The sequence below is a fragment of the Psammomys obesus genome, unplaced genomic scaffold (genome assembly GCF_907164565.1).
Source record: "Psammomys obesus unplaced genomic scaffold, mPsaObe1.curated_primary_1811, whole genome shotgun sequence".
In the NCBI taxonomy this organism is placed as follows: Eukaryota; Metazoa; Chordata; class Mammalia; order Rodentia; family Muridae; genus Psammomys; species Psammomys obesus.
Genome location: NW_026591598.1, coordinates 14,548,118 through 14,572,889, shown reverse-complemented (window position 1 = coordinate 14,572,889; position 24,772 = coordinate 14,548,118). Strand labels below are relative to the sequence as shown.

Sequence of the window (24,772 nt, the reverse complement as noted above, 5' to 3'; positions counted from 1 at the left end):
GAACAAAGGAAGCTGCTGTTTTCGTAAGTCAGACACAGCCGAAAGTTAGCAACTCCATAAGGTTCAGCTGAACAGCATTTCCCTGGCAGGATCATTAGACGGGAATATTGGGTCTAAAGCTACAAAAGCTTTATAGGACAGATTTATTATATCACCTTCACAGGCGTGGTAGAGCTGACACACTAGAGCCAGAGCTTTTACTCTGGGATTAGACCCCTGCAGCTCGCCACAGCCCGTGAACTACGGGATGTGGGAGTGTACACGCCCGTGGGGAATCCTTCTCCAAGGGCCAGAACTACGGCTCTCACCAAATTCTCAAAGGTACTCATGACCCCAGATGAGAAGAAGATTCGTAAGTGAATATCTGTGATTCTACAATAGACACTTATTGGATGCCTGCTGTATACCAGTCCCGAGGATTGAGCTGGGACAAGACAGAATTGCCTCTGCCTCCCTGAGGGAGAAACATCCCCAAGCACCAGAGAGTTCCAGGAAAGGGATTCGGGGAGCTGTGGGCATGGGTGTTCAGAAGGTGTGGACCCGGATAGAGAAATCAGACGCTGGGGTTATAGATTGATGGTGGAGACAGTGCTGTGATACATAAGGACAGCCATGGCCTCTTGTGGAGAAATCCAAGCAGGCTTCACAGAGGAGGTGGCATTTGATAAGGTCTCAGACAGGAAGAAGAAGTGCTTTATCCTGAGGGGATAAGAACAACATGGCCGTCAGAAGAAGGCGTGAGACGTGCCTGGGGCCCCTGGGAAAGGACTTTTACTAACTGGTGTCGTCAGTCTGTTTGCTGCCGTCACAAAACGCCTGAGGCCGTGTCGTGTGTAAAGAAAGGTTAACCAAACTATCAGTTGGTTCTGGTTCTTCGAAGGCACTGTGGTAGAGGGGCGTGGCAGGATGGCGTGTGAGAGGGACAGGCTTCCTGGAAAGACAGGTAGGAGGACTGGGCTTGCTCTTCTCCAGTTTCCCAGGGTCCCACAAACCTCCACCCTTTGCTCCCAAGGGTTGTGCCCCAGGGACTTGCGTTAGGCCTCTTAAAGGGCCCACCACCTCCACAGGCCACCCTAAGATAGTCTCATTCCCATGAACCTCATCCAAAGTAGAGCAGCTGGTGGATGGGAGGAGGAGGAGGAGGAGGAGGAGGAGGAGGAGGAGAAGGAGGAGGCCTGTCTTTGTCCCCAGCTGTCCTGCCCCATGCTCTTAGCTGAGGCTGGGGATGGCCTCAGGCTGCTGCCCACAGAGGTACCCACTTTTGCTGAGATTCTGCTTTGCTCCTGGAGTGACCTCATTCCTGCCCTCCCTCCTCAGCTGGCCTGTCAGAAAGGATCTCCCCAAGTTATGCTGAAAGGTGCCATGACCCATGCATTGAGTCTGAGCAAAAAAAAAAAAAAATGGCTTTCCTGGGCTCTTAGGAGGCTGACTTGGAAGGAAGAAGATATGGCTCATAGACCAGGTCAGCAAAGCCCGTGCCGGGGCCAGCAATAGTGAGACTGTTACTAAGAGAACCATCCCTGGAGCTGGAGCGGGGGCTTAGCCACTAAGAGTTCCGGCTGCTCTGGCAGAGGGCGAAAGTTCTGCAGTACCCACCCAGCAGCTCAAACTGTCACTCTAGTTCCAGGGATCCGACGCCCTCTTCTGGCTTCCACTGGTACTGCGTGCAGGCAGAGGCAAAAAGCACTCATACCTATAAAGTAATTGATTGTTTAGAAAAGAAGAGCCATCCTTGAAGTCTGGAGATCTATAGCTCTTTTGTAGAGCATTTGCTTAGTATGTACAAGACCCTGGGTTCAGTCTTCGGCCCCATAAATATCAGAGAATCAGCCTTGGGACTGGAGGCAAGACTCAGCAGTCAAGAGCACTGGCTGCCGGTTGGTCTCAGTGGTGCACGCCTTTAGTCCCAGCACTCAGGAGGCAGAGGCAGGCAGATCTCTGTGAGTTTGAGGCCAGCCTGGTCTACAAACAGGACAGCCAGGGCTACACAGAGGAAACCCTGTCTCAGAAAAAAAGAAAAATAAATAAACTGGCTATTCTTCCAAACAACCAGGGGTTCAGTTCCCAGCACCTACATCAGGTGGCTCAACTCTCTGCAACTCCAGCTCCAGGGGATCTGATGCTTCTGGCCACCAAAGGCACCTGCAGTCATGTGCGCATATCATGTGTAGAGATACTCACCCACACATGATTAAAAATAATAAACATTTTTAAATGAAGAGGAAGAGAGAAGAGAGAGAGAGAATGAATCACACCCGTGCTCAGAGCTGAGAGGCCTGAGGGCTCTAAAATATGAGGCCTTGCCCCGAGTGGTTGGCTTACTGCAGCTACAGTTCTGTCTCACTGCTTCTGAGAAGATGAGGGAGAGATAAGAAAATACATGCAAAGACTCTGGCCCAGTGTCAGGCTCAGGTAAAGGCTCGGCAAGCAACAGCTGCTGTTACTATAATTCATCTTTGTCGCCTGGATCCCCAGCTCACCACACGTGGAGTGTCTATTGTGTGCAGAGATCTGAGGCGTGTGCCAGGAATGGGGGCAGCGAGATGAGAGCCTGTGCCCAGCTCTGGTGCCCAGCTAGCTCTCCTTCCAGGCACTCCATCTTGGCTGGTGTTTCTTAGAGTCTTTGTGGAATCTTGGGCTCCCGTATGACTCTACTGAAAGTTTTGCATCATATGGCCAGAAGAGTGTGTGTGTGTGTGTGTGTGTGTGTGTGTGTGTGTACACGAACACGTGTGTGCGTGCAAGCATGTTTGTGTTAGGGTATGTGCATACGAGTACAGATGCCCATGGAGGCCAGAAGAGGGCACCAGATTCTCTGGAGCTAGAGTTACGTACAGATGTAAGCCACCCAACATAGGTGCTAGGAACCAAACTCTAGTCTCCTGAAAGAGCCGTGTGCACTCTTAACTGGGCAGCTTTCTGTTCTTTCTCCTCGTAAGAGCACTGGGGCTACAGATGTTCACACCTCTGGATCCAACGTAGGTTTGGGGGATTAATCTCAGAACCTCACTTTTGCAAGGCAAGCCTCTCCCCATTTATAACACTCTGGGGCATCTATACTCTGGGATGGATTTTTCAAGATACTTTCTTTTGGTCATATTTATTGCCATAATTTTGGACTTTGTAAAGAGCACATATTTTATTTGAAAAAAATAATTTGAGCTGGGCATGGTGGTACACGCCTGTAATCCCAGCACTTGGGGAGACAGAGGCAGCCTGATCTCTGTGAGTTCAAAAAGTGAGTCCAGGACAGCTAAGGCTAAAGAAACCCTGTCTCAAAAAAACCAGAAGAAGGAGGAGGAAGACGAAGACGAAGACGAAGACGAAGATGAGGAAGAAGAGGAAGAAGAGGAAGAGTAGGAGGGAGAAGAGGAGGAGAAGCCAGAAGAAGACAGTAGAGGGTGCAGATGGTATAGATGGTTGTGAGCCACCATGTGATTGCCGGGAATTGAACTCAGGACCTCTGGAAGAGCAGACAGTGCTCTTAACCGCTGAGCCATCTCTCCAGCCCTATTCTTTAGTTTTTATTTACTGTTATTGTACATATGTGGGTGACTGCATTTGCATGTTGGTGCATGCATGCACATGTGTGGAAGTCGAAGGGCATGTTTGGGGAGTCACCTCTAATCTTCCACCTCACCAAGGCAACATCTCTCGTATTGTTTCTGCCATGCCGTGTATGTACTTCAAGCTAGGGACCCACAAACTTCCAGGCCATTCCCTTCTCCCTGCCTCCAGTCTCTCTGTAGGAATGCAGGGATTACGGATATACACCACCACATCTGGCTTTTTAATTTTTACTTTTTAACACAGTTTCCAGAGATCAAATGCTGGTTGTTAGCTTACGCAACAAGCACTTTTACCTGCTGAATCAGCTTGTCAACTTCCGGATTACTATTTTAATTAAAAAAAAAAAAAAGCCAACAAAAGTGGTGGCACACACCTTTAATTCTAGCACTGGGGAGGCAGAGGCAGGCAGATCCCTGGGTTGGAGGCCACTCTGATCTATAGAACAAGTTCCAGGACAGCAGACGTACACAGAGAAACCCTGTGTATGTCTGGGAGAGAAGGGGGAAGCCAATTATAATAAGTACATTTTATTACTAGGGGTCTTCAGGCCTCTCTAAACCTATTGAGGGAATTCCAAAAGGCTCACAGACTCAGATTTGCAATCCCTGGCTGAAAAGGCTAGCTTAGTATAGATGCATGTTCACATGCCCACACACACACACACACACACACACACACACACACGGCAACATACACCCACACGGCCACAAACATAGCTAATGTATTAGAGCTAGGAATGTCTATATGCTGAGCTGTTTAGTTTTTTTTGGTCTCTTCTGGTGCTCCAGTCTGCATCCCTGATAGAAAATCAATGAGCCTGGATGTGTTCCAATAAAACTTTATTTGTTGCACGAGCAGAAGGCCCTATACTGCAGGCTCCAACCCCTAGAATCCTGGGAGGTCTGAAGGAGAAGCTGAGACCAGTCATCAAATGGTCCTAGGGTCACATGGCTGAGCTGGGTTGGTGGCCTGTGGGGACTCCAGCTCCTTAGTCCTGGAACAGCCGCCTCCAGTAGCACGACTTCCATCGCCGAGGAGAATGGAGGGAGGCCTGGGTGTTGGAACACCAAGCTGGAAAGGGAAGACAGACTGATCACCTGTCCCTCCTTCACAGCAGTTCACGCGCCAGAACGGGGACCTTGATGTCCAGACTGCCTTATTCTCTTTCTGCATCCGCACATAAACATTGACAGTGGCTCAGGGATGAAATGGGTGTGTCCTGGATCTGGCTTCAGGCTGGTCAGCTAGGAATCAGGGATCCAGAAAGGCCTGAGGCTTGACTAGTGAGCGATCCAGAAAGGTAGGGCACTCAGAGATGCTGAGTGAGGCACCGCTCCACACTCATAGACCTGGCTGCGAGGGCTTAGCAACTGAGAGGAGAGGAGTCACTTCAGCAGGACTCTGAGAACACCACAATCTAAGGCCAACTCTTTCTGTGTTTGAATTCCAATTCCTTTCTCTCTCTCTCTCTCTGTGTGTGTGTGGGGGGGAACACTTGTTAACATGAGTGTTGTACCTGCTCATGTAGATACGTGCATGCCTGTGACTGAGGTCAGGTTTCCCACCTTTAGTTGGGGGACAGTGTCTCACCTGAAGCTCATCAGTTCAGCTAAGCTATCAGGCCACTGAGCTTCAGGGATTCACCCCCCGCCATCCACTTCCCCCAAACCCCAATGCTGGGATCACAGGATCATACTACTGCCCTGGCTTTAATGCTGGCACCAGAGATCTGAACTCAGGTCCTTGTGCTCGCACAAGAGGCTCTTCACTGACTGAGCCATCTTCTAAGCCTTCCTTTTCCTTAAAGATTTCCTCTTTCCTGTCCTTGCACCTGAGTTCTGTGTCACAAGGCAGCAAACCTACCCAGCCTTTTATTCTACGCTCATACCAAGAACAGACATCACTAGTCAATCACGAGCCTTTCAGCTGCTCCAGAAAGCTGCTATTGATCTCTGAGAGTTGGAACATGAGCTAGAACCTATTTTTCACTTTTCTGATCTCTGTCCTTCCCCCTTACTTTTCTACTTGCTGCCCATCAACTCAGTGAGACCTAGATAGGTCAGGTGACTGGAAGGAGATTTCCAAGTTTCTGTGGGGCCCATACAAGGGCATCCTTCCCCACGGGGAACTGGCTGCCCTTTCTATACTTGTATACGTCTTGAGCCTGTCTGTGTAACCCAGCCTCGTCTTGTCCCCCAGTGACCCCAGGCATGAAGATCTATATTGACCCCTTCACTTATGAAGACCCTAACGAGGCAGTGCGGGAGTTTGCCAAGGAAATCGACATCTCCTGTGTCAAGATTGAGCAGGTGATTGGTGCAGGTACGTGGCAAATGCCTCGAGGTATCATGGCTTTGGCCATGGGTGGGGTGACCACAGTGTAACTCTGGAGTTGAAATACAAGGGCCACAAAGGACCCTTAGACGTCATCCAGTAAAAACATCACACGCACAGAAGGGGAAACTGAGGCTGGAGTGAGGCACAGCAAGTTAAAGATTAAACTGGACTGGAGCCTACCTCTGTCTTTTCCGCCATCCACCACAGCCCTGTCGCCATCTCCCCAAATCTCTCATGTCCTCATCCTCAGATACCCGGAAGTAGCCCTGAAGGACCCACTGCCCGGGGCCCCACATTCACAAAAGGATCCTGTGTCTGATAGAAGGAGGTCATAAAGCACCCACAATGGCATGACAGGACAGGGAGGCGACATTTCCCACCCGACAAAAGCGTGACACCACACCTCTCTCTATGTATCTGTGCCAGGGGAGTTTGGTGAGGTCTGCAGTGGCCACTTGAAGCTGCCAGGCAAGAGAGAGATCTTTGTAGCCATCAAGACCCTCAAGTCAGGATACACGGAGAAGCAGCGTCGGGACTTCCTGAGTGAGGCGTCCATCATGGGCCAGTTCGACCACCCCAATGTCATCCACCTGGAAGGGGTTGTCACCAAGAGCACACCTGTCATGATCATCACTGAGTTCATGGAGAACGGCTCCCTGGACTCCTTCCTTCGGGTAGGGAGAGCCCCAGGGTGTGAGCAGAGCAGGAGAAGGGCTGCTGGGCGTAACTTCATTGCATCTTGAGAAAGCTGTAGCTCAAGAATGACTTACTGGCCACCACCTTCCATTGTGTTACCCTGACAGGCATTGTTAATCAATGCTAGAGCTCCCTCCCACTCAGCTCAGAATCTCGGAATCCTCCCAGTGTGATGCCTTGGGAAACCCAAGCATTCCCTCAGAGTTAAGCAATCTGAGGCACATGCCCATCCGAGCTCAAGAAGCATTCTCGTTACACACAGCAGAACAGCACTCAGAGACAGGAAGCATTTTCCTAGGACCAGAGGGCCAAGGGGAAAGCCCAGACCACAGCCAGGGACCCTGACACCACGTCTAGGCTTGTCACCAAACTTTGTAGCTCTCCAAAGTTAAACAAGATGAAGGGAGAGAAACCAAAGCACAAGGCCAGCAAATGAATCCCCTCAGGACAGCACAGTCAACCGTCAAGACAGAGGGCAGTGGCCCGGGTGTCGGGAGCATGCCAGCTGCCTTTCGATAAATATTTATGAAGCTGCTGCCAGTACCTGCCTTGCGCCTTCCTGTTTGAGTCAGAGCAACCCTAAGAGATGCATGCCACTTCTCCACCCTCCCCCAACCCCGTTTTACACACAGGTGAGCCATCCATCAGCTCAGAGAGATTGTCCCCTGTTCAGGCTTGCACTGCCAGGAAGAGACAGCCAGGGTTAATCCATGTATAGTCTACTCCAGAGCTGGCCTTCTCTCCACTGTCCTCAAGCTGGCCTCTCCTAGGCCACTCTGGGGTTCCTGGGTGTCTGGGCCCTTCCCTCAGTGTGTACCGAGGTGACAGAGACCTGCCGTTGTACGACGGTCCAGAGCTCGCTCTGATGCTTGCTCTTCCCCTGACTCTTTTCTCCACCTTCCCTGAAGCAAAACGATGGGCAGTTCACAGTCATCCAGCTGGTGGGCATGCTGCGGGGCATCGCGGCCGGCATGAAGTACCTGGCAGACATGAACTACGTGCACCGGGACCTGGCCGCCCGCAACATCCTCGTCAACAGCAACCTGGTCTGCAAGGTGTCTGACTTCGGGCTCTCGAGATTCCTGGAGGATGACACCTCCGACCCCACCTATACCAGCGCTCTGGTAAGCGGGCAGCAAGGGTCCCCGGGCCTAGTCATCTCGCCATGCTATGTGTATCCAGAGGCCCCGCCCAGGTCACACCTTCACTGGGCCCTGGAGACAGGGGAGGGCACACAGAGAGCCTCCCTGGCTCTTGGATCACCTGGGCTGCTGGGTGGAAAGATGAGCTGATGAGTGGACAGTCCAGAACATGGCCTTTGAAGACAGGAGAGACATGAGCACACTGTGGATTTGGAGGGACCAGTAACTCCCTGGGAACCAGGGAAAGGCTTTTGGGAGATGAAAAGGTGGAATACAGGTGGCAGCAGCGTGGGAAAGGCACTTCCAGCAGAGGGAACAGCGCATGCAAATAAATGTCTTGGGGTTGAAGCAACTGAGGGGTTTGGAAAACAATGAGGGTCTTCCCGGGATCTGACAGAGCACTGTGTGGGAAGTATCAGACAGCTTACTATCCCGCTCACCCGTCAACCTCTTCTCTCTGCCCCCTAGGGTGGGAAGATCCCCATCCGTTGGACAGCGCCGGAAGCTATCCAGTATCGGAAATTCACCTCAGCCAGCGATGTGTGGAGCTATGGCATTGTCATGTGGGAGGTGATGTCCTACGGGGAACGACCCTACTGGGACATGACCAACCAAGATGTGAGTCTCCAGGATATGGGCAGGGCCTTGCTGGCCAGCCAGGCTGAGGAGGGCAAGATCAGGGACTGCAGGCCTTATTCTGATATCCCTGAGGTTAAAGACTTAGTTCTCAGGCCGAGGGATTAGGGAAGTCCACCACTCAGCAAATCATCAGCATGTGGGAGTGGTCTGTCTGCCTGCCTGTCTGTCTGTCTGTCTCTCTCTCTCCCTTTCTTTCTGTGTGTGTGTACGTGTATACATGTGCCAAAGTGTCACAGTGCATGTGTGAAAGCCAGAGGAAAACCTGTGGGAATCAGTTCTCTCCTTCTACCATGTGGCTTCTGGGGAATCAAACTCAAATCACGAGGCTTGCTATCACGTGCATTTACCTGCTGAGCCGTCTCACTGGGCCCAGGATGGTTTTTCAGAGACCCAGATGTGAGCATCAGGAACTGTTGTTACTGTCAGGTGCTAAATTGCAGAAGGCAGGTATCGAGCCTTGTAGGTGCAGCAGCCATGACAGTCAGGGCAAGAGCAGCCAGGAAATCTTCACAGAAGCAGTTTCACTCTGAGAGTGAGGGCATGTGGTGGGGAAAACAGCTTTGGCAAAGATTGCAGAGGTGGGGCTGAGCGGCAGAGTTGTGAGCCACAGGTGGAAACTTGGTCAGAAAGCTTGGTAAGGCCCTGCATTTGTCAGCCTTCTGTCACTATAACGAGATGCCTGAAATAATCTGCTTAAAAGGAAGAAAGGTTTGTTTGAGGCCACAGTTTTGGTCTGTGTGCTGTCAGCCCATATCCTTGGGGACAGTACATGACGGTGGGAATAGAAAGGAAACTGTTCACGTCACAGCAGCCAGGAAGCAGGGAGAATGGAGGAGAAGGAGGATGAGGCTTCCTGAAGGGGAAATCTGTTAAGCTGTGATCAAGTTCTAGAAAATGAACTTATCTTCATGGTGGCAGAGCAGATGGAAGCCATGTTTGGCCTCCCTGTTTTTTGTTTTTTTTTTTTTTTTTTTTTGATGGAGGAGCACACATTGGCTGTAAGATCACCAGGGTAGCTCAAGGCCCAGCCTTAGGGCTGACCAGACATGTTCTCCACCCAGATCTCTGTGAGCCTTCAAACTGAGACTATGACCACCCTAGAGTCAAATGGGGCCAACAGGGATGGCCACAGCCATCAGAGCCAGGAGGGGCTCATGGGTGGTGAGAGCAAAGAGCTGGGGCACCCCAGCACAGGATGGTCATCCAGGTCTTGGAGGACAGTTACCGAGGTTACTGAGTGTTCAAGGTTGACAGATAAAGGGGCCAAGATTTTTAGCATAAGATACAGGCAGATGGTGGATGGTGGAAGCCAAGGCAGCCACAGGAGGTAGACAAGTCTCCGTAGGTCATGCCTGCAAAGCTCCAGGGATAAATGTGCCTGGCTCGGGGTTAGGGCCCTCGCCCCAGCCATCCAGCCCAACCCTGCCTCTGTGGTGCCCCAGGTAATCAATGCCATTGAACAAGACTACCGGCTACCTCCACCCATGGACTGCCCCAGCGCCCTGCACCAGCTCATGCTGGACTGCTGGCAGAAGGACCGCAACCACAGGCCCAAGTTCGGCCAGATTGTCAACACGTTGGACAAGATGATCCGAAACCCCAACAGCCTCAAAGCCATGGCGCCCCTATCTTCTGGGTATGGCCACCCTGGCCCCACCCCTATCTCCAAGACTCTAGCCCCTCCCATCTCCTCTGGGTGCCACCTGCCCCCACCCAATGGCAGTCTGGGGTGGTGGGGAAGACCTTGGAAAGCCTGCTCAGAGAGGACAACATTTAAGAAGCCCTGCCTATAGTCCAGAGGCTCTGTGACTGCAGGTAGTGGCTGCGCCCAGCACGCTTTCCTCCCACGGTCCTCCCTTCCTCTCTTCATGCCCGAGCGGGGCCTCTTGGTGTCCCTCATTGGCGCATGCACGCACACAAACACACACTTGCACAGAGTCCCGCATGCACAAGCAGTCATGCTTGGTCACACTTGCACAGAGCCTCACACAGGGACACACTCACAGCTCCGTAATCACCAATGCACACACGCCCCCATTCGGAAAGACATACCACCTCTATGTCTCCAGGATGGAGAGACCAGCTCAGCCCCGAGACAGGGCTCAGGGACCCTGGGACTTCCTCTGTCCCAGGGCAATGCTCCATCAGGCTTGGCTCATTCTTGCCTTCCAGAGGTGGCTGTCACAGGTCAGGAGGCTGTTGGCCCTATACATCCTTACACTCAGGGACCCTCATCCCACAGGGTTTAGGGGCCAGTGTGCAAGCAGGCACCTCACCACCTAGAGCCAGCCATACCTGGAGACTCCTGAGTCAAAGTCCTTTTGTGGCTCTGAGGTCTTTGTGCTAGCCTCTACCTGTTGCAGCTCGCCCTGGCCCTGTGTCAGCCATTCTTCACTCTAGAGCAGCGATTCTCAACCTTCCTGACGCTGCTACCCTTTAATACGGCTCCTCGTGTTGTGGTGACCCCCAGCCCAAATGATTTTCATTGCTACTTCGTGATGTAATTTTGCTGTTGTTATGAATCATAAATACCCATGTTTTCTGATGGTCTTAGACGACCCCTGTGAATGGATCATTCAGTCCCAAAGGGGTCGCGACCCACAGGTTAAGAACCTCTGCTCTAGACGAAGCCACTGAGCCCATTGTCTCGTGAGAGCCCTCTGCCCAGGGGCTGCCCCCATTAGCTCTGAGCCTTGTCTGCAGGTGGCTCTGATAGTGTGGCCCATATCAGGGTAAGAGAAGGACTCTAGGGAAGGAAGCAGAGACTGACTGGCACCGCAATTGTCCAACCAAAGTCCCTGCTGTAACTGGGGCTCCCCAGAGCCTTGCCCAGCTTCCTTAGTCACCCTGCACTTAGTCCCTCTGGTAGACAGCACACTTGTACAGGTTCTAACTCACAGAGAAACACCTACACACTCTCACCCACATTCACACGGGGGAACCCACGTAGGTGCCACACACATTTCTAACCACCTGGCTAGAGGCATGAGCCCTGACCTTCCCTGTCACCTGCCCCTCCCCCAGCATCAACCTGCCCCTGCTGGACCGCACAGTCCCCGACTACACCAGCTTTAACACGGTGGACGAGTGGCTGGAAGCCATCAAGATGGGCCAGTATAAGGAGAGCTTCGCCAACGCCGGCTTCACCTCTTTCGACGTTGTATCTCAGATGATGATGGAGTGAGTACCTAGAGGCCTCCTCACGGGGCCCTTCTTGACTTCCCGCCCGCTTCCCACCCGCTCCACCAGCTAAATGGGACCCAGCAGGGATGGCAGGGGAGAGTGGGACACATCCAGCCTGTGCCACCTGACTCTCTGGCTGGGTGAATCTCGGGAGTCGGGGGAGATTTTTCACTAAACGAGCGTTTAGTGAAGGAGAATCAAAGACTTGGTTGTGTGGCCAATAATAAGCCCCTCCCTGCTTCCTGATGGCTGAGAGAGAGAGAGAGAGAGAGAGAGAGAGAGAGAGCCTCCTGCTTCCCTGTTGGCTGTTCTAGCCCCAGAATCTCCCAGTCTAGCTTTGATATACCCATTACTCAGCCCCATGCCCCATCCCTTTCCCTCACTAAGGGGAAGTTAAGGCCACTGGCCCACAACCCCCTTCGATGTATACATCTTCTTAACTGTGTCCATCTCTCCCAAAGGGACATTCTCCGGGTTGGGGTCACCCTAGCTGGCCACCAGAAAAAGATCCTGAACAGTATCCAGGTGATGCGGGCCCAGATGAACCAGATCCAGTCTGTGGAGGTTTGACGATCGCCTGCCTCAGCTCGCCTCTTCCTCCACACCGCCCCCTAAGCCCCCAAGTCGGTCCCCCTGCTGCTCTGTCCACTGCAGGGTCAGCCACCTGCCAGGAGGCCACAGGCAACAGGAAGAACCAAGCAGCACTCCAGTCAACGAGACATCACCAAGAACCCATGCAAGTCAAAGGAATGAAAAGGGAATTGGGGGGAACACGCACCTAGATCCGGGAGGGGGCGGGACAGGCAAGGAACGTTCGTTCAAGGAGGATTCTCATAAGGAGAGTGATGACGGTTCTTAGGGGAGAAGAGAAAAAGGCTTGGGAGATCTACACGATCCGTCCCGGTGGAGGCCAACAGCATTTTCTCTCCAACTCCTTCTGGGAAGGTTGAGCTGGCCGGAGCCAAAACACACTTCCAGGAAAATTAATATGAAGGGAAGAGACAGGCCACCCTCCTTGCCTGGCTTTAGCGGTTTCTTGGAGCATCACTAATGGCCCTGCCCCAGGCACAAGGGGCAGAGAGACAGGCAGCCGCCCCAAATAGGCTCCGAGGGAAGTCCATTCCAGTTGCCATCGGCAGCCAGGAGAATAGATCTGTCTCGGGAGACAATTTCAAAAACTCCGAGAGACTCTCTGCTAATGGTTCAGGAGGCGGAAGAGGAGTTCCCGGCCTCCCAGGTCACGCCAAACAGGCCAGATCTTCCTGAGGACAGCCACCCAGGTCTGCAAGACCCATGCAGCCCTGCCCGGGTGCCTGCTCCCGCCCAGCCTCAACCTGAGGACCATGCTGCGGGTGACTGTCATCAGCTACGACTGCCACTGAGAAGCATTGATCTTGCATCTGGGTTTGTTTACAGCAATTCGTGGACTGGGGGTATTTTGATCAGGGGTGGTTTTGGTCTGGGGAGGGTTTGTTTGTCGGGTTTTTTTAAATGACAATGAAGAGACACTTTGACGTTTCCTACCTTTTGAGGACTCCATCCTTCTCCAGGAAGAAGGTGCTTTCTGCTTACTGACTTAGGCAATACACCAAGGGCGAGATTTTATATGCACATTTCTGGATTTTTATATGCTTTTCATTGACACCCTTCCCTCCTCCTCCCACCTGCTGCCAGGCCTCACCAAAGCCAACTGTCACAGGGCCACCTGGGCCACTCAGAGACCTCGGTGGGACTGGGAGAGTGGAAGGAGTCAAACCAACATGTCACATTGGAACACAGACTGAGGCAGACGAGGGCTCCGAAGCCAGGAGTCCTCCCTACCTCCCTGCACCCTCTCATGCTCTGCCCTGTTCTATCTGGCACTTCCCAGGCACAGAGGCCCCTTCAGGTTCCTGGGTGCTCTCCAATGGCCAAAACCCAATTTCACTTCTGGGAGCCTCGACCAGGCTACCCGGGAAGTCAGGACCCTGATCATTCACTGTGACACCCCAGCCCTCCAAGGGTACCCTGGGAGACCATGTGACCCTCTCTGTCCACTCCTCCTGTTCCCAAGGCCTTTGCTCAGGTCTGAAGGTCTGGGCCAGAGGAACATCATCAGCCAGGGGTTCTGGCACAGACTGAACCGTGAGCAAATGCAGGGACCTGAGCAGAACAATCGGTTAGTGGATTGAATGGAAATAAATGCTTTAGTTATAAAATGGCCCCTGTACTCTGTAAGTTCCAGGAAAAGACCCTGGCACCTTTGGGAGCTGCCAAATGACTTTTAATGCTCTTTCAAGGGACTCTTCCCCTCTGCCTCTCCAGGATCCAAAAGGCCCAGGCTGAGGATAACCCACGGAGGGAAAAGAAAAGAAAAGAAAAAAAGAAGCAGTAGCAGCTCACATAGCCTTCCTGGTCCAGGGTTGTCAGAAGCACAGGCGAGACGCGTGGGCATTGGATTAGCTCAGCTCTGGGTGTCCCAAGCCTGGCCAAGTGAGCCACACAGCAGACACACTAGACGCAGGGGTGGACACCAGACTCCCAGCATGCCCCTGCCAGAGGACAAGGACTGTGGGTGTTGGGTGAGCTGTGGCCAGGTGGTTGCAATATGGGCCTGTGGACCGCACTTAGCCACATAATGCTGTCTCCTGTGCTAAGGGCTCAGGCTTACGGTGAGTGGGGTGTTTGTGTGTGTGCAGTAGGAGGCAGGAAGCATGCGCACTGCAGATCCATGTGTCAGAAGAAGGGGGGTGGGTGTCCCCGGGATGCCTCTTCTCAGGACCATTCCCTTTGTCTGCTGAGCCTCTTTGAGGAGCCTGTCCAGTGGGGAAGATTGAGGCCAGAGGCCACCAGCAAAAGGCCCCACAGTCAGCAAAGCCATCATAGCCCAGCCTGTCGTCTGTCATTCACCTGTTCTCAGAGCCCCTGAGCAGGGGGAAGGAAGGGATTAGAGAGGAAACTTGTCCCTGGGATGGGGACAGCGGGGGCTGGCCACAGGGAAAGTACTGGCAAGTTTCCCACAAAGAGGCCAACGGTGGCCCATTGGCCATCCCATTATGCCCCAAAGATGCCCAGCATGGATGGCAGCTGTCCCCAGCAAACAAGGTCACCTTCTGGAGGGAGCTGCCCTGATGCTCTGTAGATTAACTGTCTCCCCCCCCCAGCCCACCTCCCACCTCTCCAGAGCCCCACGAGGCCTGGCAGTCAGTGTTTCCGTCAGATGGCTTCCTGCCTTAAGCCACTAGGCTGGTGTCTTCTAGCCAGCTCCCCTGCCCATCCACCCTCTAGAGTTCAGTGTGCCCATGTAGAGCCAAGGGACTCTACATATCTTCTGTCAGAATACGGGTGCTCTCCAGAGCCTGTCTTCTCTTCAGGGTATCAAACAAACCATCACTGTGGCCGTCCTGGATGTAGGCATCTCTCGCTTCTCAATCACAAGACCTTGTCCTCCCCCACTTCTCCGTGACTGCTCAGCAGGGAGTGGTAGGCCCTGCTGCCAAGCGCCTTCCTCTTAGGCTGCCCGCTCACACGGGCACACAGCTTGGCGCTCTCTGCTGCCTAGTTACTAATCCCTTCCTGGCTCTGCCTGCCCAAGCGCCAGCTCCCACCTGCCCAGCATCAGGAGACGCTTCCGGCTGCTCGGTGCAGGCTTGTTTCTTGGGGAAAGAAAGCTGTCTTGTGAACCTGGGCCAGGGCGCCGTGGAAATGGGACCAGCTGCTCTGGGAGAGTGTGTCTGGCAGAGCCACGCGGGGCCAAGCTAAGTAAGAGGGAGCCATGCCACCACCCACCCCAGCAGCTCCACCACTGGCTGTTAGTGGTGATCAACAGGCCTGTTCCTGAGATGGGATGGAAGGAGTCTTGCTGGTAGGTGGGTAGAGTGCTTGCCCGGCATGCACAAAGCCCTAGGTTCCCGCCCCAGCGATGCATAAACCAGATATGGTACTATATGGCTGTAAAGTCAGTACTCAGGAGGTAGAGGCGGGAGGACCAGAATTTCAACAGCACCCTCAGACACTTAGTGAGCTCGAAGCCAGCCTGGGCCACACGAGATCCCGTCTCTGGGAGGGAAGTCACAGACGAGACAGATCAATAGCGACATCCTTAATGCTGGACCCAGACCTAGAGCAGCAGAGGATGCTTAGGCAATCTACTTACCAGCCTGGCCTCATGCCCCCCCCCCTTTCTAGCATGCAGAGCACCCACCTGACAGTTCTGTGCTGCCCCTTGTGGGCTCGCAGTAACCTGTACACTCGGCACAGGTCAGAGGCTCATCCCTATAAGCTGGGAGCTCCCAGGCCTCGCTGAAGTACAGTGACACCATCACAGACCATCACCCACCCCATGCCTCCCCTGGTTCTCCAGACCCCTGGAATTTCCAGGGATGGTTCCCAGAGGAAGACCTTTGCCCTGGGGTGGGGTGGGGTTGGGGGTTCGAACTCACTCAAAGGAAAGGATGTAACCTACTTCTGTCATTAACTAGGGCCATGGGCCCCCAGGGAGACTGTTCCTCACTGGGCCATAGCTTTTCACATATAAAACAAGAGCATTAGGCTGGGGGAGCCAGTCCTGGGAAACCTTTTGTCCACATCAGTCCTGCAAAAAGGACCTAAAAAAGGTTCAGAGCCGTAGCTCCAGAAAGGGGCAGAGCAAAGCTGAAAGGCTCAGCTTACCCACCCCAGTGCCCACAGAGCGTAGTCACTCAGGTGTCGGAAACAAAGGGATCCAGCTTTGGCTTATGAGGAAAGAGAAGGCTTGATGGGATGGCTATTTGGATGGGCTTCCAAGGCAGCCTGTCTTGAAAATGAGAGGCCGAGAGAAAGGTCACTCCAAAATGTAGCAACCTCAACAGTTCAAAGACATCTCGAGGTGTTGTGAGGCCTGGGGTTGGTATGAAGGGAGGGGACACATAGGGCAAGGCATTATGGTCCAGCTGCAGGGGTTATCAAGCAGAGAGCAACAGGACAAACATTAGAGTGTAGAGGAGTGGTTCTCAACCTCCCTATGGCTGCGACCCTCTAATACATTTCCTCGTGTTGTGGTGAACCTCCCTCCACAACCATAAATTTTGTTGTTCTGTTTTCCAAGACAGGGTTTCTCTGTGTAGCCCTGGCTGTCCTGGAACTCCCTCTGTAGACCAGGCTGGCCTCAGACTCACAGAGATCCGCCTGCCCCTGCCTCCTGAGTGCTGGGATTACAGGTGTGTGCTACCACCATCGCCCGGCTCATAAAGTTATTTTCACTGCTACTTTGTAACTGTAACTTTGCTGTTGTTGTGAATCTTAATTGTAAATATCTGTTTTCCGGTGGTCTTAAGCAATGCCTGAGAAAGGGTCATTCAACCCCCACAGGGGTCAAAAGCCAGGGGTTGGGAACCATTGTTCCAAAAGAAGAGTCAGTTCAGGCAGCCGTCAAACCAAAAGAGGACATCCCAGCCAGCCCTGCCCTGGCAGAAAAGAGCCCCTGGAACAGACCTCATGACTCCTAGGGAGTCCAGGCCCTGCTATTTACTTTCCACCACCAACATAGCTTAAACCGGACTTCCTTCAGCTTCTTGGGACAGTGGAGGTGGGGTTTTGTGTTCTCTGACTCATCTTTTTTTTTTTTTTTTTTTTTGCCTTGAAAGAGTCTCATATATCCCAGGCTGACCCCACGTTCACTGTGCAGTCAAGGATGACCACTATTAAACTTCTGATCCCCCCAAGTGCTGGGGTTACAGGTGTGCACCCCCGTGCCGGGCTTTGGCAGTGCTGGGAATGGAAAGCGGGTCTTTGTGCCTGTGAGGCAAGCACTCTGTCGACTGAGCTACGCCCTCAGCCCATCTGCTTCTGATTGTAGCAATGCATGTTCACGCACGGCCATATTCCCCCAGCCAGCCTTGACTCAGATTCCCAGCCAGTGACTGCTACTACAAAACGGGCTGCAGAACGATCTTGGCCCCAGTCAGTTTTTCCTGCAGGGGAACCAGTGTTGGGGTGTGGGTCACAGGAAAGGACTTCGGCCAAAATGCGTTCAGGATGTCCCCCACCCCCCTACCCTGCAAGCTGATCTTAGGAGGTTGAAGCCTCAATGACTAATATCTGAACACGTTACCCTATGCTGAGTGCCAAAATGGTACTGCCTCCTCTTTGCTGGCGATGGGTGTGGCTCTGAGAAGAGACACCCCTCAATGCCCCAGCCGGGCCTTTCTCCTACAGCCCTCCTTCTAGCCCCTGGCTAGACATTTCATTTGCTTGTACCACCCACAGGATGAGTACCTTCCCCACTACTGTGTGTTGAACTTGAGGATTCCAGGGCTCCCCAAGCTTCCCCCAGACCCCCAACACACACACACACACACACACACAACCCTATAACAAACTGCACCCAGTGTACTGACGGAGCAGGGCTTAGTGTGAGACGCCACATCAAACAAGATGCCCAGACACAAATTAAGACCCTGGCAGTGGGGGAGGCAGGACAGTGGACTCTCAGGAATGTGCCCAGACTGGGTTAGGGTTTCAGAAAAATTAAAAAGATCCCCGAAGCCCCGGAGTCCAGCTGAGTCAAGGTCACAGCAGGATGACTGCCTCAGGAAAGCTGATCCAGGAAGAATTGGGAATGTAATACTTGGGAGGGGCCCTGCACCCCGGCCGGGGACCACCCTGTGGAGCCCCCACCCCCAGGGCAGGCCTGCTTGCTCAATACCTGGCCTGATGGGCCAAACTACAGCTGGATGGGACTTCTAGGTAAACCTCACCCTCAAGTCCCCCGAGCCCGCCATCATGCCACCCAGACTGAAGTGAAAGCAGGTGAGCAAAGGTACCGGGGTTCCTTGTTCCTGAAGAGCCTGACACTCCCTGCTGGAGGAAACAGGACTACGGCATTGGTAGGGAGAGGAGAGCAAGGAAGAAATGCCAGAAAACATCTAAGAGCCCTCCCCACCCAGGGCCACATACACGCTGGCCCTTGCCTTGCCAAGAATTCTAGCATTCCAAGTGCTGAAAGACTCCCCCTCCCCCGAGACTCTATGATCTGCCAAGCTCAGTCTCCTAAGATGCTCGTGGAAAGGATCTGTGTTCATGAAATTCCACCCACTAGGTGAATCCATGCTAATTCTTGACGTCACCAGCCCCATGGTTTGCTGCTCCCCAAACCCAGGGGCCCTAACAGAAAAAAAAAAAAAAAAATATATATATATATATATATATATATATATATATATATATATATATAAAAGCACAAAGAGAAGAGAGAAGAGAGGGAGACGGTAAGAGAGGTGGACTCTATGGGGTGCAGAAGCTCCCTTGGGGTGTGAGGCAGCACGGTCTCTGGGTAGAGTCTCAGAATGACCTTCACCAGGTCTGTTTGGAGAAGGGAGCCTCAGAGTAACCACTTCGGGGCCTCTGACAGCCACTGTGAGGCTCTTCCTGGAAAGAGTCAGCTGGAGTGAAGGAGGAAGCAGGAAAGTGGAGAGGTACCACACTGTATTTCCTAGGCTGGTCTCCATACGAGCTTCCAGCCAGGTTCCTTTCCCGGGGCGCTCGGATGCAGATGTCAATATGGCCGTCAACATGCTCTCCCTCAGAAGAGCCCGGGTCTGGCCACTGCCCGCCCCACCTCCCCCATGAGTCCAGCCCCAGGGAAGGCTGCCAGTGGCCCAGAGCAATGTGATCATCTGTCGGTCCTCCTTTTTATGGAAAGGGACTCTGATGCCTCAGCCACTGACCCCAGGGGGACTTGGCTGGGCCCCTCACTCTGAGCAGTCTCTTTGGACTCCAGGGAAGAGCGATGGCTGCTTGGTACTAATCACAGCTGCTACTTCTTCAATGCCAACGGGGTGCAGGGCTCCGTGTAGCATTTCTAGGCCCTACAACTCCATGAGATGGGTGTGATAGTGAAAACCACACCGCGGGCCGGGAAGCTCAGAAAGACGACAGGCCGGCCCTGCCAGGTCACACAGCCAGCCAGCGGGCCTGGACCCCAGCACGACACACTTTTCTCACTGTGCTCTGCTACTGCTGGTCCCCACTCAGCCCTCACCACGGTCAGATCCCCGGGGTCACTGCTCTCTTTGCATGGACCACCCCCCTCCCTTCAAGCTGCTGTCGGAGCCGGAGGCAGGCCCCACCCCTGCCTCCACCAGCCTGAGCTAGACAGGCCACAGAGCTCTCAACCGGGGGTGTGTGGCCAGATTTCACATGACCGCCCTTTCCTCTGGTCAATGTCGGGGATCAGAAAAGGGCGGAGCTTGGGCTCCTCTAAACCCCAGTGCTGTGACCAAGAAAATCTCACCAGCTGCATCCAATGGCAACCCTGACCCTGTTACTCCGATGTCTTTGTAGGAGTATTTTTAGCCGAATCTTCCCCCCCCAAAAAAATAAATGTGAATTGTAAAACTAAATTCTTGGACTCAGTATTTTCTTTCTGCTAATAATTACCCCGGAAACCAAGTGAGAGTTCCCAGAAGCCCTGAGTGGGGTTCTGAAGTATGATTAGGAGTTTGCCAGGGCTATGGAGGGAGTCAGAGCTTGGGGCTGGGGTAAGGATCTGGCTTGGGCTAAGGCAGGGTGTTATGTTAGAGAAGTAGCCTCCACCAGCATTCACTCAAGTTGCAAGACTTGAGCAATGGCGCCAGGAAGTCCGTTTGTACAAACTCTGCTGCTTGTGCATGCTGTGTCCTTGGGGAGGTGACATGTGAGGTGAACCTTGTGTCAGGTGCCTGCACCTTCGAGGAAGAAGGATCTATGTAAGTTCATGGTGTCAGGGGGTTCGGTTTATGGTCACTTGTCCCCATCTGCTTGGGCAGAGCATCAGAGCCGTGGGAATGTGTGTCAGGGGAGCTTTGGGGCCTCGTGACAGACAGATAAAAGAGAAAGCACCCACCGGAGGGGTGTACACAGTCCCCCAAGGATACACACCCCCTGTGACTACTTCCTCCGATAGACCCCACCCCTCACAGCTCCACCACCTCATTTTATTACATTACATAACCCTGTTGGAAGCCAGAGAACTTGCAGGACTCGTTTAAGGTAGAACAGCCATACCGTGTGCAAAAGCCTGGGTTTTGTTCCCATCATTGAAGCGGGTGGGGATCATGGAAGAGGTGAGGGGGTGAGGGAGAGGCTGATCAGGAAGTGCTTTCTAGGCAGATGCACAGTAGGAGCAAAGGTCCTGAGGCTGAAGGATGCCAGGCATATCGAAGGAACAGCAAGGACTCCAGGGTGTCTGAAAAAGAAAGGCTGTGGAGGAGACTAGAAAAAAAAAAAGCTACACTCCTTTGCCAGGACCCAAACGTTTTCCCACATGAGCCAGGGGCTCCTGGAGAGTTTGAGAGCACAGAGACTGTGACCTGGCTTCTCAAAGGATCCCTCCTTCCCACTTTACCTCAGAATGTCAGTGGGATGTGTCAGCCGGGGTCCTCCAGAGCAGGACATGCCATTAGGAGATTTAGTCTATTTCAGGGAACTGATTTAGCATTTCTCCAGCAAATCCCTCCTCAGCAGGACAGACTAGCAGGCAGGAAGGCCCGGGATAGGGAGGTGGGGGAAGAGATGTCATTGACCATGCCCCAACTTTGCTTTCCTCTTAGAGCCCGTCACTAGCTGAGTGAGATCCACCCAGATTACAGAGACATAGCCTGCCAAGGAGAGGCAGGAGATGAAGCAGCCTAGAGGAAAGGTGGAGCAGGGAAACGGGAGGTCAAGACTGCAGCTCTGTGGGAAAGATGGGGGCTGGGAGGGTAAGAATGGGGGGAAGCCATGGGACAGAGTAGTCGGTAAAGCCGCTGGGATCTGCTGACAGATTGGATGTGGAGGTGAGAGACAGCCTATTGTGGAGGAGCCTCTGAGGGTTCAACCTAATCACTGTCCTTGGCAAACCGCAGAAGCAGGCTCCAGACTTGGACATGATTGAGAAGCCCAGCTAGGCATTTAGATGGCACGGGGGCAGCCAGGTGTATGGGCCTGGAGCTAGGGAGGCCACTGAGAGGGTAGCGGCAGCAATGTGGAAGATGGAGGCTGAGCCAGGAGTCTGGGGAAGCTTGAGAAGGGCGTCCCGGAAGGAATGACAGAGCAGAATGAGGGTCTGACAGGTTAACCAAGTGAGCTCATTACTCTTCTGTGGCCCCGAGAAAGTGCCACAACCAAAGGCATCTTAAGGAAGGATGGGCATCTTTAGGCTTTCGGGTCCAGAGGGAGAGTCTGTAACGGTGGGGAAGTCAAAGCGAGAAGCTGAAAGCTCATGTCTTCAACTACAGCACAAAGCAGAGGGTGAAAACTGAATGTTGGGGGGTAGACTCTCAACCCCGCCCTCAGTGACAGGCTTCTTCCAGCAAGCCTCCATCTGCTAAAGGTTCCACAACTTCTCACACAGCAGCACCACCAACCGGAGACCACATGTTCAAATACGGGGGCCCATGAGAGCCATTCCTCCCTCAAACCACCACATCAAGGAACACAAGAAGTCAAGACACTGGGATCTTAAATTGAAGATGACTGAGGACTTGACCTTCTCAAGATCAAAACAATGACCGAGAGAGGTGAGATGGACGACGACAGGAGAGGAGGCCTTTTAGGGTTAATGACATTTTTTTTTACACTTATTTGTTTACTTGTTATTGGAGGGGCCATTTGACACAGCGTGCACATAGGGGTCAGAGGACAGAGGATAGTCAGTCTCCCCTTCAGTCATATGGATTCCGAGGGTCAAACTCAGCTCATCAGCCTTGGCTGCAGGTGCCTTTACCTGCTGGGCTATCTCATCAGTGCCTATGTTTGTTTGCTTGTTTGTTTTTGTCTGGCTGAGACAGAATCTCCTGCATTCCAGGCCGACCTCAAACCTGGCATAAAGCCGACCATGACATTGAACACCTCACGCTTTATTTATTCATTTACATCTGGCTCCTAGCCCCCACACGGCAACTCACAACCATCTGTAGCTCCAGTTCCAGGGGATCCGTTACCCTTCTTCTGGCTTCTCTGGGCACCGGAAATGTACCTGGTGCATGGGCAAACATGCAGCCAGAGCACAGAGTGAAATAAAAACTTCAAAGCACAGTAAAGCAAAGGAATGAAATAACGGCGGAGAACCAAAGACGAGGAGATGGCTGGGTGGGTAAGGGCTCTCTGTGCAAGCGTGAGGGCCTGTGTTCTCATACCCAGCACCGTGGAGAGGCAGGCGTGGCACGGATGCCAGTGTCAGACATGATCGCTGGCCAGCCAGGTCAGCTGCTCAGCGAACCTCACAGGCTCAGTGAGGGACTCTGTCTCAAAAGAAGTAAGGCAAAGGGTGAAATATACAATATCACCCTTTGGCCTACACACACACACACACACACAGCTCTTTAGTGTAATCTTCTCTGAAGTCCTTTTCTGCCACATAATGAATGGCACACACTGGGGCCAACAGCAACAACAAAAAGGAGATGATAAGTTAAAGCCACAATGGCATCGGCTAAAATGATTAAAATGATGTTACCATTCCAGGTGTGGGATTCCCACACCTGTGCCTGGAATCCCAGCACTTGAGAGGCCTAGAAGGAACACAAGTTCAAGGCCAGCCTGGGCCACAGGGAAACCTCGTTTAAAAATTAAAAAAAAAAAAAAAGGCACTACTAAATACTAACCACCATGGTGGGGGACTCCCTTCTCACTATGTAAAGCACAAGATGGTCCAGCCAGCAGTTTGGCAGTTGCTTCAAAAACTCAGCGTGTACTTCCATTGGCCCCCCAATCCTTTGCACTCCTGGGCATTTATCCCAGAGAAATAAAACCGAGTTCACACAAATGTGGGTAAATAAATGCTCATAGCAACTTTATTCATAGGAACTGCGAGTTGGAAACAACTCAAGACACCCGTCAAGAAGTGAACGGTTAGACAAATGGCATTTCATCCGTCCGTGGAATCATCACTCTGCAACCAGAATGGACAAACTAGTCACATTCCAGCCGCTGGCAGTGACTGGAGAAATCACATGAAATGCTGAGAGAGGGTCCCAAAAGCTTGCCTGCTTTCCAACTTTATTTAGCACTTGAGATTCCCTTTCCTAAAAATTCATTTTTTATGGACTGCGTGGTGGTGGTGGTGGTGGCGGCGGCGGTGGCGCACACCTTTGATCCCAGTACTTGGGAGGAAGAGACAGGCAGATCCCTGAGTTCTAGGCCAGCCTGGTCTACAGAGGGAGTTTCAGGACAGCCGGGGCTACACAGAGAAACTGTCTCACAAAACAAACAAACAAAAAAATATTTTATGTGTATGGGCGCCATGTGTGTATATGTGTCCAGAAAAGCCAAAAGAGCACGTCAGATCCCCTGGAACTGGAGTCATAAACAACTGTGAGTTGCTCGAGGTGGGTTCTGGGAACCACACCTCAGCCCTCCGAAAGAGCAGCAAGAGCCTTGAAGTGTGGACGATCTCTCCAGCCCCCTCCCTTTTAAAACTATTCCATTTACTTACTGTGCTATGCACACATATGTATGTGTGTGTGTGTGTGTGTGTGTGTGTGTCTATACACAGGTGTCATGCTACACACATAAGGCCAGAGACCGACTGGTGGGGGGGGGGGTTGGCTCACTTCTCTCATGTGGGTCCCCCGAGTCAGCCTCCGGTTGTCAGGCTTAGCAGGAAGCTTCTTTACCTCAGGAGCCATCTCAAAGGCCCCTAACATGCGACAGTGTGAAAATGAGAGCATTCCGGAAATACAGAGCAGGCTGCGATTGCTAGGGCTTCAGGGAGGGGCAAGGCTCGGGGAACAGGGGGAGGCTAGGAACGGGAAAGGCTAGGGCTGTGGTGCTGAGGGCGAAGCCTTGGGTCCTGGCTGCATTCTGCAAGATGTCCCTGGGAGAAGAAACTGTGTAGAGGCTGCACTTGTGTGGGGGTTTGTGATGATCTCCAAGTCAAAAGTTAAAACTTTTAAAAGACACATGGGAACTGAGCGTATTGCTTACTGGTAGAGCATCTGCCTAGCCACATGAGGCCCCAGGTTCAAGTGTGTGTGTGTGTGTGTGTGTGTGTGTCTGTGTGTGGTACAAAATGCAACCCTCAATTTTGCATTAGATATTAGATTTAACAGGCATAAATCTCATCGAGACGTTAAACTCTGCCCTTCAAAAGACACCATTATTAAAATGGGCCAGTCATGGTGGCACATGACTGTGATCTCAGCAACTGAGGAGTCCAAGGCAGGCAGATTTCAAGTTTCAAGGGAGTCTGCCCAACACAGTGAGACCTTGTTTTTAAAATTTTAATA

General features: G+C 52.6%; 1 protein-coding gene across 2 annotated transcripts in view; it reads left to right on the top strand.

Annotated features, from left to right (window-relative positions):
- The window catches only part of Ephb2 (EPH receptor B2), a 176,035-nt gene extending 162,285 nt beyond the window's left edge, over positions 1–13,750 (top strand). For both annotated transcript variants that reach the window (XM_055611081.1, XM_055611080.1), the window contains exons 10-16: positions 5,770–5,892; positions 6,334–6,581; positions 7,512–7,727; positions 8,214–8,363; positions 9,827–10,020; positions 11,409–11,564; positions 12,029–13,750. In XM_055611081.1, the coding sequence (XP_055467056.1) occupies positions 5,770–5,892; positions 6,334–6,581; positions 7,512–7,727; positions 8,214–8,363; positions 9,827–10,020; positions 11,409–11,564; positions 12,029–12,137 (1,196 nt within the window). In that variant the 3' untranslated portion in view covers positions 12,138–13,750. The remainder of the gene's footprint in view (positions 1–5,769; positions 5,893–6,333; positions 6,582–7,511; positions 7,728–8,213; positions 8,364–9,826; positions 10,021–11,408; positions 11,565–12,028) is intronic.
- The last annotated feature ends 11,022 nt before the right edge of the window (positions 13,751–24,772 follow it).